The sequence below is a fragment of the Oryzias melastigma genome, linkage group LG9, assembly GCF_002922805.2.
Source record: "Oryzias melastigma strain HK-1 linkage group LG9, ASM292280v2, whole genome shotgun sequence".
Taxonomy (NCBI): Eukaryota; Metazoa; Chordata; class Actinopteri; order Beloniformes; family Adrianichthyidae; genus Oryzias; species Oryzias melastigma.
The window spans coordinates 8,627,223-8,639,182 of NC_050520.1; the positions used below are offsets into that span (position 1 = coordinate 8,627,223).

Genomic DNA, 11,960 nt, shown 5'->3' on the forward strand with positions numbered 1-11,960 from the left:
AACATAAACTGTAATATTAAAAGAGAGATAAATAGGATTATTTCCCAATAAATTATTTAAAAAATAAGACAAATGTAATGTCATCAAATATTCCCTTTTAACTAATTACAACACTTCATCTTCATAACGTTTAACTATTATATATATATATATATATATATATATATATATATATATATATATATATATATATATATATATATATATATTATGAATCTCATTTTTTTTACATCAATCAATTGTAAAACCTGCATTTTAAACACATTATTTGAGAATTTTAAAATATAAGCTTTATTATTAGTATTATTATTTTTCTATTATATATTGTATTCATATTCATTCATCCTGTTTTTTTTTATTATTTTACACTAGAAGTTTCCTAACGACACTTCACGGGCTCCGTACTTAACCTTTAGCAATGAAAATAAATTAAAGCTCTAAACAACATAGTCATATTTTATTTTTGCAATAAACACTATGTGATATGAAGACATATTTTTAAAAAAAGTGTATGCAGTAGAATATTTTTTTAAATAAAAAAAGGCAAAATCTCTAGAATATTTAATTAAATAAACTGAAATTTTGGTTGTGAAATCAACATTTTGTAGTAATTTCTTTAGTTTCCTTAAACGTACAAAACACTCAAATTAAAATAGATTTTTAAAAAAAACATCTTCATATCAGAATTGTTTAAAAAATGAAAAGAAAATATTGTGTCACTTCTGGCGAAAGTAAAAATAAAGGGGAGGAAAGATGTTTACATTTTTCAAACCAATGGGCGGGGTGTTTGTGACGTCACGAGCGTCTCCGCAAATCAGCAGCGATCTTCTGCGGAAAAACAAGGAGAGGGGGTTGTTTAACTGCGAGAGAACAATGCCCACGTTTCTTTCTAAATCTTGAATTCGGGATAATTATTCGTGCTCATTAGTTATGCAAATGATTCGCTGCGCAGCATCGAAATGAAGAGGCTTATTGTTGGGATTGGAGGGTAAGTGAGTGAGTGAATGAGCGTGGACGGCAGTAAAAAAAGTGGTTCCATGTGTGTGTTGACCTTTATGCGCCGTGATTCCACACAGTCTTATGGTCGAACCATACAGTCAATGGTTGCACCTTAGATAATGCTTGGACCTTTTCTGACCTATAGTTTGACTTAATGCAACTTAACAACAAAAATGCATTTGCTTAAAAACACTACTGTCTGCATCATAAAGCACTTGAAAGGCAGTGAAGTCAGACATTACACAGGAAAAAAAATACACTTTTTTGCTAATTATTAAAAAAAAAAGAAGTTTGTCTTTTAAATGTAATTTTTTAATTTAAACATATGCTCTGTTTGTATCTGCATTGATGCTGCATAGTGTTATTTAGTCTCATTTGCATCCATTTGTTTTATATTTCAGGATGACCAATGGAGGAAAAACTACTCTTTCTAAAAGTCTACATCAGAAGATCCCGAACAGCTGTTTAATTGCACAGGATTCCTATTTTAAAGTAGGTTTTTATTTATTTATTTAAATTTAGTTTAATTAAAAAGTAGTCTATTTATATTAAACGTGAGTCAAAATACTTAAAGATTAACAGTTTTAATACATAAAATCTAAATATTGTTGCGTAAAATGTTTCAATTTAGGGTGAAAAGATATTCAGTTAGCATACTTTTATGGCATATTCATACTCAGACATACTTAATAGAACAAACTTCAAGTGCAGTACTTTTTGCTGAGGTGATTTCACATGTATTTAGTAAACCTGTATGTTCTATTTACCGTAGGATGAATCTGTTGTTCCGGTGGACCACAACGGCTTTAAGCAATATGACAGTAAGTGCATTTATTTTAGTTTTTTGACTTGAACATTTAGACTCTTTTATCAAAATATTTTAGTCATAGCTAAAGCAGAGAAATGTTCATGCTAATTTAATTTTAAACCAACTAACTGTTGATACAAAAAATATAAATAAACCACTTTTTTATTGTAAAATAGGTGGATTATTTAAAATAGTTTTTTATTAATGTGTATTTTTATTTATAATGTATTTTGCCTAAAAAATATGTCGTGAATTTGGATGCTCCTCCCATGCGAACTGTTTTTTTCCTGTGCAGGGACACGCGTGTGGGGTTTATCATGCAGTCTAAATATCCTGTTAGTGTGTTGTTCTAATGTGTGCAGCTGTGTGATAAACAGGTCGGGGAGTGGCCTGACTTTTGGGCTGATGATGGCTCCTGCAGATGATCCTAAACAGGACAAATGAGGGATGAAAACTAGTGACTAAGTAATATTACCAATATTTACGTTAATTTTTAGGTGAAAGAACCAGGAAGGCAATGTTTTATCAATGAATGTTGAAATAAATCATCAAAATTTTTAAAATAAAGCACATAAAAGAGACTTACAGTGAAGTTTATCAGCTGGAACAAAACTGGATTGTTTGTTCTCTGTATGACCACGATGAGAGTGTTTCAAAAGTGGCTTCTGGACCAAACCACATCTGGAACACAATGTTCTGTACCCATAAGATTAGAGCGGAGTGTTTCTTTTTTTACCCAAAATGCTTTGCTCTATGTTAAGATGAAACCAAAAAGCCCAGTACGCACAAACACCTCATATTTTGCTCTCATCTAGTCAGCTACAAGCAAAGTAAGTTTTCCAAATTTGAGATGTCAGCTGAAACAAAAGCGTTGTTAAAGGTCAAGGTGATCATATGCATGGCAGCAAATCTGAAACTGAATGACCCCCAGTATGCCAAAATGATCTGAGACATACAAATCACAGGCAAAATAAGTGAAGTTTGTTTCCGTTTTTTTATGTAAGTGATGACTATTCTTTATTATTAGTTTGTATTTATGATAAATGCCTCATCTAAGAGCTGCAGAAGTGGATGTAAATTACATTTACATAGACTAAACCTGTCATACATGTAATTCACAAAATAAATGTTTATATTTAATTTATAATAAGCTGATTTAAGTCAATTGCTATGTTCAAAAGGATGTAAACGTCATTTTCATTTAGAAAAACGTTTTTTTAGGGACAATTTTCAAGGAAATTCAAGTGTTTTATCAGAAGTTAGTATAAACTTTGATTGAAAAGGTGACATAACTATCACATTTGTGTGTTTTGTTGAAGCGCTCGACGCTCTCCACATGGACAAGATGATGAGCGAGGTAAACTCGTGGAGAAGAGATCCTGTCTCGATCCAGAGAGAGAAAGCCGGCCGGGACGCCAGTTCTCCATCAGCTAATGGGGTCTTCGTCTTGATAGTGGAAGGTTTCCTCATTTTTAACTACAGGTACGCAAGTCTCAAAATTTCAGCATCAAATTTATGACTTTTATTGTCCTGGATATATTTATATTAAAGTTTTGGGAAATAGTTGTACTATCTAATCATAGGCTTGGATTTAAATATTCCGTAGTTGTTGTTTATCCTGGAAAATTAGCACATAGGTTTATGCAAACACAATTTGCAAAAACAATTGTATATATATATATATATATAAGTATTTTGAAAGTTATGTTATGTTAGCATAAAAGCTTTTTATTCTTGTGAATTTTTAAAAATCGTTCTCCCTTTCAGGCCTCTAAATGATCTGTTTGACAAAAAGTACTTTTTGGAAATACCTTATGATGTTTGTAAGAAGAGAAGAAGGTACTACACTTTATTTATTTGCATGTTCCTCTAGAAAAATGAAATGCAAACACTAAAGCTGGCTGTGACTGTTGTAGTTTCAGGGTGTACACGCCTCCAGATCCCCCCGGCTATTTCGATGGATACGTGTGGCCGATGTACCTCAAAAATCGTCAAGAGATGGAAGCCCTTACTTCAGAAATTGGTGAGATTCATGTCAAAGCTGAAGCATTTATTGACATAAATATAAGTTACAGCGTCTTAACCTTTTTATTCTCTCATAAAAATATCTTTATTAGTGTTTTTGGATGGTTTGAAGCCAAAAGAAGAACTCCTGGCGATTGTGCTTGAAGAAGTTAGTAAAGAAATAAACAGACTTAAAGGTAAGCCCCATGTTTTAGGTCAAGTTTCAAGTTTAAAACATGGCAGTGTGCTTTTTCTTCCTTCATTTAATTTAGCAAATAATCTCTTTATTTTTTAAAACACAGCAACTTTCTCATGATCCAAAGGACAGGAAGTCTGGATGGTATGATGTTTCTTATGTATTTCACTGGATAGACTATAGACTTTAAGTTGCTTCGTGAATAAATAAGAATCAGTTACTAAAACAAACAATAAGCTAAATTCCAGCAAATATCAAACATTAATTTTGTCTGAAAAAAGCTGAATATTTCATTTGTTTGCAGAGAACTACGATATGTATGATGTGGATCTGAAGAGAGAAACTGGATTGAAAAAGCAAAATTAATACTTTTGTGTTACTAAAAAACAAAAAAATGTTGTTTTTTTTCTATGCAAATATGTCTGAAGTATTTTACATTCCAGATCTACTTTAGAATCCCTCTGAGTGGGTCTGCCTTTTGGTTTACTGTGAATTTGTTGAAATTTTAAAGGAATCTATTAATGATGGTCTTTTATTTTGAAATATGTTCTCAAATTGTGTCAATGTAGGCAAGTGTATATTGGATTTCCAAGTGAGTTACAAAAGTATAAAAAAAGATGTGATTGAAGAACTAACTCCTAGTTTATCTTATAAATGTCCCATGGTTGCATTAATCAAAAAATCAGAAATATAAGAACATATTCTATATTACCTCCTTTCTTTATAACGAATACCATCAATAGTGTGTTTTTAAAGCTTCTTTAGCTGAAGGAAATGTTTCTCCTTCTAGACTTTAGAGGCTCAAATACTTGGAGAGATTATTGCTTACCAATACTTACCTAAGCAGGTTTTAATAGTTACGCTCTAATGTTTAAACTATAACCTAAAAAAAAAATTTAAATAATAAGAATCAATTTTAGATGAAATATCTTTATGTTGCCCCTAGGTGTGAATGTGAGAGTGTATGTGTGTGTGATTGAGGCCCTGAGACAGACTGGCGACCTGTCCAGGGTGTACCCCGCCTTCGCCCATCGGTAGCCGGGATAGGCTCCGGCACCCCCGCGACCCCGAAAGGGACAAAGCGGTCAGGAAGATGGATGGATGGATGGATATCTTTATGTTTTTTAAGTACTTTCCTCTTGTTGTTATTTTAGGTTTAGATTGCTTTTTCACAAAAGGTGGCCTATTTAATATATATATGCTGATCAAATGATAGGTTAATTAAAGCATCATTTCACCTCTTACCACTTGTTTTTGTCCGGATCATGAAGGAATAGTTTGTTTTGAAGGAGCCTGCTGCACAAGTTCAGCAATTTGACCGGAACTTCTTTTTCAGGTGTGCAGCCACACCCAGCAGCCAATCAGAATTGAGTATTCACCTGCACTATTTAAAGTGCAGAAAGTGTTTGTTTTCTTAGAGTAATACTGCAGACGTAAAAGTTTGATGTGTTTTGTGCACTTTTTAAATTAAAACATTTCAGACTTTTTGTTTTTATTTAAACAAAAAGCAATTTTTTTTTACGTCACTAAATTAATTTTTATTTTGCATAAATAAACGAGAAGTATGTACTTTTAGTCTGAAAGGGTTTCAATTCAATGCAATAAATACAATGGTGTTCCAAATATTTCATGTAACACAAATTGTTGTTTACAGTTACTGTGACTGAAAATCTTGCAGAATATGCCTGATTTTTGTTGGTAAATTATTGTTTTTTGTCTATTTTTAAATAAAGTTATCCATTAAAAACAATACCAGCTTCTGTTTTCCTTTTCTTTATTAAAAAATAAAATGTTTAAATGAACTTTACCTATTAATTTAAGTTTTTTTAAATGTTTTCCGACCCAAACATTTTAAAATATTTGATTAAAGACGTAGTTAATAAACTGTGGGTTAGTGCTGGAATTTAGACGGTCTTTGCATGCCTCAGCAGTGAGCTTCCTCCCCGCTGCTGCTTTCATTTTCACAGAAGTCCCAGCTGTGTGAATATCAGCCACCGTTGGTCTTTTTAAATGTTCTCATGCAATCTTTGTGGCCATTGTTGCCAAACACAGTATTGCTGCAATATTTCCCCACCACAGATGCTCAAACTTTTGACAAAAAATCCACGAAAAATATCTGTTTACCTCAGCAACCAACTCGTCTGACTGGTAGGAGCGGAGCGGCTCATCTGGGAAATTCTCACTTCCTCTCTGTAAAGTTTAAATATCCTCTTCTCGTACAACATTTTTAAGTCTGTTGTTGTTCAGCAGCCACGTCTGAAAGCTTTCCAGGACTCGTTGGCTCATTTGCAACCAGAAAAATGTCCAAAAAGGGATTTAAAGTTGAGATTTTTGTAGTTGTTGTGTGTTGGTTCTGCTGCAGTAGAGCTCTGCCACTAAAACCCAACCGGGAGGTTTTAAACGACAGACCTGTAATTGGTGAGTACAGAGTTTCCTGTGTGTGTTTTAATCAGAATATAGTGCTTCTTATTAATTTTCCCCCCTTCCAACAGGCATCTTGACTATGATAGTTTCAGATGAGGTCATGAAACCTTTTGGAAGAACTTACATTCCTGCCTCTTATGTGAAGTACGTAGAGTCTGGAGGCGGCAGAGTAATGCCAATCAGGTGGGTTCTAGTGCTTATTCTGATCATATTAACGTGATATTGTTGAGCTGGAACCATTAGTTTAGTGCAGGAGTCTGCAACACGAGGCTTAAACTTCTAAAAATGATCTAGTTAGCATTTATTTAATTTAGAATAGTTAGGTTTTATTGCTGAGGTGATCCTAAGTTTTATACACTCACTTAAATATTAATACTAATCAATTTATTTTCTTGACACTCAAGGACATTGTACATAGCAGCAAAAACTAGAATGAATATATGTAAAAGCAGAGTAAAATAAAGTAAAATAAAACCAGCCAACAAAAGGATAGATCTGAATCGATACTATGAAGGTCGGGCGGTAGAGTTTACATACAATAACTCAAGAGGTCTTGTGTACTCTGGCATTTCTCTACCATTTTACACAAATGTAGCAAAAAACTTTAGTAAAAAGTTTGATTTTCTCTGATTCTTCTTTTTATTATACGAGTTTAAAACACTTATTTTATGCAGCACAAAAATGTTTATTAGTAAGGGTCATTTTAACGATGTATATCATAGTGCAGGTGAAGTTTCCTGCAAAATAATCAAGTGTAAATGAAATATGTGTACAAGCAATAATGAATGGCAAATCCATTCACATTTTAGTTTCATAACATTCAGCCCACTTTTGTTTTTCCACATCAAAATGGAACATTATTAGAACATTCGACCAGGCGGTTTCTTTAATGGACTGTAACGATGTCTTGATCATTTTTTACTGCCATCATTGTGATGTCACTTGGTAGTTATTGTAAAGTAAATTCCAAATAGTATTATCCAATATTGATTATAAATTTACCTAATTTTGAAACAATTTTTTTATGTCTCACAGATCGTAGGAATAGAAATCAATTAATAGATTTATGGTTGCATCTCTATTTATTGGCTATACAGAAGAGAGTTTGCCAAGAAGATAAATTTGTGTTTTCTTCTGGTGGGAAAGGTTACAAACTCCTGGTTTAGTGAGTAAAACTGATTTAAATTGATCTTAAAAAACACAGAATATAAATAATTTTATTGTAAAAATGGGCATACAAATTTAGCATTTTCAGAATGATTTTAACATTTCTTCTGCTTACAAATTGTACTTTTTTGTTGCTGATCTGAGCAAACAATCTGACATTGTGTTGTTTTCCCGCACAGATTAACTCTTACTACTTCTGAGTATGAAAAGATCTTCAAGAGTATAAATGGGTGGGTACAGCCGGCTTTGGGAAAATTACATGGTTTCATTTAGCAGACGCACTAACTGATTTTCCTGTCCAGCCTGATTTTCATTGGCGGAGCTACAGATTTGGAAACTTCTGACTTTGCCAGAGTGGCCAGGATTTTCTATAAACTTGCACTGGAGGTTTGTACAGCACTTTAGATCTTCTTTTTGTGATTTGGACCTGCTCCTACTAAAAAAATCATTACAAACCTGTAGAGAATAAACAAAAACAGGAGTCATTTTAGTATTATGTGTTAAAAATGTTTTCAAAAAGTAATCCAGCATAAAACAGATTTTAGAAAAAAGTGTATTAATGTCTCAGACTGCAATAATAGATTGCAGAATTAAATGTAATTTTAATTTTGGAGGGAAAATACTTCCATAAGATGACAAAAATACTGTCACTTTGCTCAATTTGGTAAATTTTGTATCGTTTTACTTAGTTTATTGATGGTTCTTCATCCATTTTTCCTCACATATTATTTTAATTTACACACTTCCTTGTCTCCTTGTGGAAATATACTTACAATGACTGTTTAACATAAATTTTAATCTAATTTTAATTTTTCTGGTGTGGGTTTCTATTTTGGCCTCTACTGCTCATTTTCTTTCTATTTGTGCTTGTCTATCTAAGCAGTGTTTTGTGGTTCTAGGCCAATGACGCTGGGGACTATTTCCCCATGTGGGGCACGTGTTTGGGCATGCAGTTACTCACCGTCCTGGTAGCAGGCGAAAACCTGCTGTCGAGGACGACAGCAGAGAATGTAGCTTTGCCCCTCAACCTCACCACAGGTAACTGCACGTGAGCTCAGGTAACAGGTGACATGGTTGAATAATGTGAAACACATTTATGAATTGTTGTAAACTGAAAAGGCTTTGAGTAGCTGCAAGAATGAATGAATGAAGCTTTGTTTATAAAGCACTTTACAACCAAAGCGCTTCACAAGAAATATAAGTTTACAATTAGACAAATTAAGAACAAAAATCTACAAACTTCAATTATCAAAGCAATTGATAAAATAAACAAAAGATAAATAACCGTGCAATATAATGAGAAAAGAAAAGAAAACCAACTGCTGAGTTTTATGAGGAACTGTACAAACCTCATGTTAACACTTGGTGTCAGTATAAACAAAGCGGAAACAATATTTTTAGACACAAAGTCTTTATTTATTTATTTGTTTTACTATCATGAACACTTAACAACCGACTAAATAAAAGTAATATACTTTCTTTCTTCCTGTAGATGCTCATTCCAGCAGGATGTTTAAGGATTTCCCTGAAGATCTGGTCAAAGCAATCACACAAGAACCTCTCACTGGCAATTTTCATCATTATGGCCTTGAAGTACAGGTATTATTTTATTTTATTTTACTTTATTAGTTTGATTTTGGTTTGTTTTTTATTTTCAGATTGATTTTCAGGTTCTTTGGATTACTTAATGCTCCCAGTTTATTTCTAAACTGTAAAGAAACTGAATTAGATTTTAAATTCTTGAATATTTTTTGGTTTTTTTTATTTTTAATAAATGGATTTAAATCTTTGCATGTTTTTATGTTTAATTGTTTATTTTATTGTTTTTTTCGGATGTGCCAGCGCTATTATGAATGCAAGCAGCTGGCCAATTCTAAATTTCCTTCAGGATTCTACTCTATTCTATTCTATTCTATTCTATTCTATTCTATTCTATTCTATTATATTATATTCATTTTTTGTATTTTTAATACATTTTAATATTTGGATTTTTTTGTTGTTGATTTTTTTAGTGTTTTTTTCTGAATGTAGTAATATTGTTGTGAATGCAAGCGGCCACCCAATTTAATTTCCTTCAGGATTCTATTCTTTTCTTTTCTTTTCTATTCTATTCTATTCTATTCTATTCTATTCTATTCTATTCTATTCTATTCTATTCTATTCTATTCTATTCTTTTCTATTCTATTCTATTCTATTTTATTCTATTTTATTCTATAACTGGCGATTTTCATTATTATGGCCTTGAAGTACAGACATTATTTATTTAGTTAGTCATTTGCTTGTTTATATTTGATGTTTTTTCATTCTTATCTTTCTAAACTGGAAAGAAATATAATTAAACTTTAATTCTTGAATATATTATCATTTTATTCTATTTTTAATAGATTTAATCTTTGCATTTTTTTTTCTTCTTTTTGTTTATTTTTTCTGGATATGCTAACATTGTTTTGAATGCAAGCAGCTGGCCAATTTAATTTCAGGATCTATTCTATTCTATTCTATTCTATTCTATTCTATTCTATTCTATTCTATTCTGATTCAAACTACCAGCTAAATGAGTGATATTTAACTCTAGACAAGCACTGGTTTATATTTTAAGCGGAAAAGTTCTTTTGTCCTCGTCTCTATGGGTTAACCATTTGGTGTAAGAGCGCATAATCATAAACATGAAAAACTGAATCAAAATGAATCAAACAAAAATCCCAACTTTTGACCCAATGTTCTTAATTTAAGCTTTAAAAAAACTCCTTGTAGTTGATCCCAGCTAAACTGTCACAAATGTCACAGGCCTTTCAGGAGAACGAGAAGCTGCGGAGCTTCTTCACCGTCCTCTCCACCAACGTTGCCGAGAACGAAGCTCACTTCATCTCCACCTTGGAAGGTAACCCGATCATGGATGTAAATGAGAACCGACTCGCCGTCGTGGATCTCTGTTGAGGTGTTTTCTGTCCGCGCAGGTAAAAGGTATCCCTTCTACGGGGTGCAGTGGCATCCGGAGGTCAACCGTTTTCAGTGGGACAGGAATCTGAATTTCCCTCACTCCTCCCATGCTGTTCATTTATCATCTCTGCTGGCCGAGTTTTTCATCAATGAAGGTATTGCCACAAACACAACCAGTAAACATCATAAATACAAATAAACTCAGTATGCACAGATTTAAACATTTTAATGCCAAAACTTTACCAGTGCTCGATTGTATCTTATTATAGCCTGAACGATATTTTTTTAAAGCTTCTCTTTAATCACGTCTATCCTGTTCAGGAAGGAGAAGTTCACATCATTTCGACAATCTGGAGGAAGAGGAGTCATCGCTGATTTACACCCACACACCCCTCTACGCTGGAAACTTCACAGCGTACGAGCAGGTTTACTTCTTCTGAGATCCCTGGATCCATGTCTGCAGCTCTCCACATCCAAATGTGCTCGCGCTGATTACAGAAAAACCTCTGAGCCGAGGCCTGACTCATCCCTGTCGTTTCTAGGTGCTCTATTCTTATAATCAGGAAGTCTTCGCTTCTGCATTAGTAACTTTGGAGACTCAAAAGAAGTGATTTAAAGCATCAGGAAGTGATTTTTGCTAAAATAAAATCTGTTTGGAACTTTTCTCCATGGCTTCATATGTGACCCTGAACATGAACTGCTGTAGTACTTTTGTATTCATCTTGTGAGTCATGATTTATCTGCAATTAATTGAAAAAATAACCTTTTAAAGTCTTTAATGTATAATTATTCATATTATTTACAATTATTTTCCATTTGAAACCAGTTAATCTCTGAAATCTATGAAATATAGCAATGTTTCAATTTAACAGAAAGATATGTTTTTCCCAAATATAATAAAAAAATGTGATTTAATTTTACAAGATATCTGCTTAATTGATTATTTGAACCCCAATAAACTCTGGTGCTTTGCGATGTTTCTATCTAATAGAAAGACACTTTTACCAAAAAAAAAAAAAAAAAACACTCAGACACATAAGAAAAAAAAGCAAATGCAAACAACAATAAAAACTATAATTTGAACATAAAAGAATTAGAAGATACTTAATTATTTAAGCCTTGGAAAAAAAAGTTAATAAACTTTTTTGATGATTATTTTTAAAGAAAGCTACTTAATTAAAGCCACATAAAAACAAATATTGATTTTTCAAATAGACGTTTTTTAACCTATTTTTCTCAAGTAAATCTAAAAAGTGATCCTATTGAGGTCTGTCACTTGTAATTTTTAGATAACTGGTTAATAATCTTTGGTGTCTTGCAATGTTTCTATCTATAAAAATCAATAAACAATAAAAATATGTAATTTGGATATAACATAATCAGAACACAAAACAGTTAATAAATATTTTATTTTTTTTTAA

General features: G+C 32.4%; 2 protein-coding genes across 2 annotated transcripts; both read left to right on the plus strand.

The window, feature by feature from the left end:
* Positions 1 to 836: 836 nt before the first annotated feature.
* On the plus strand, positions 837 to 4,394 carry nmrk1 (nicotinamide riboside kinase 1). The gene is made up of 9 exons (XM_024274690.2): positions 837 to 988; positions 1,401 to 1,491; positions 1,772 to 1,820; positions 3,127 to 3,289; positions 3,575 to 3,646; positions 3,724 to 3,830; positions 3,925 to 4,008; positions 4,114 to 4,151; positions 4,312 to 4,394. Exons 1-8 carry the CDS (start codon positions 960 to 962, stop codon positions 4,125 to 4,127), a joined length of 609 nt encoding a protein of 202 aa, XP_024130458.1. The 5' UTR covers positions 837 to 959; the 3' UTR covers positions 4,128 to 4,151; positions 4,312 to 4,394.
* Positions 4,395 to 6,192: 1,798 nt separating this feature from the next.
* LOC112148585 (gamma-glutamyl hydrolase) lies at positions 6,193 to 11,587 on the plus strand. The gene is made up of 9 exons (XM_024275817.2): positions 6,193 to 6,425; positions 6,500 to 6,614; positions 7,778 to 7,828; positions 7,901 to 7,985; positions 8,498 to 8,636; positions 9,091 to 9,197; positions 10,387 to 10,480; positions 10,557 to 10,694; positions 10,861 to 11,587. Exons 1-9 carry the CDS (start codon positions 6,308 to 6,310, stop codon positions 10,977 to 10,979), a joined length of 966 nt encoding a protein of 321 aa, XP_024131585.1. The 5' UTR covers positions 6,193 to 6,307; the 3' UTR covers positions 10,980 to 11,587.
* The last annotated feature ends 373 nt before the right edge of the window (positions 11,588 to 11,960 follow it).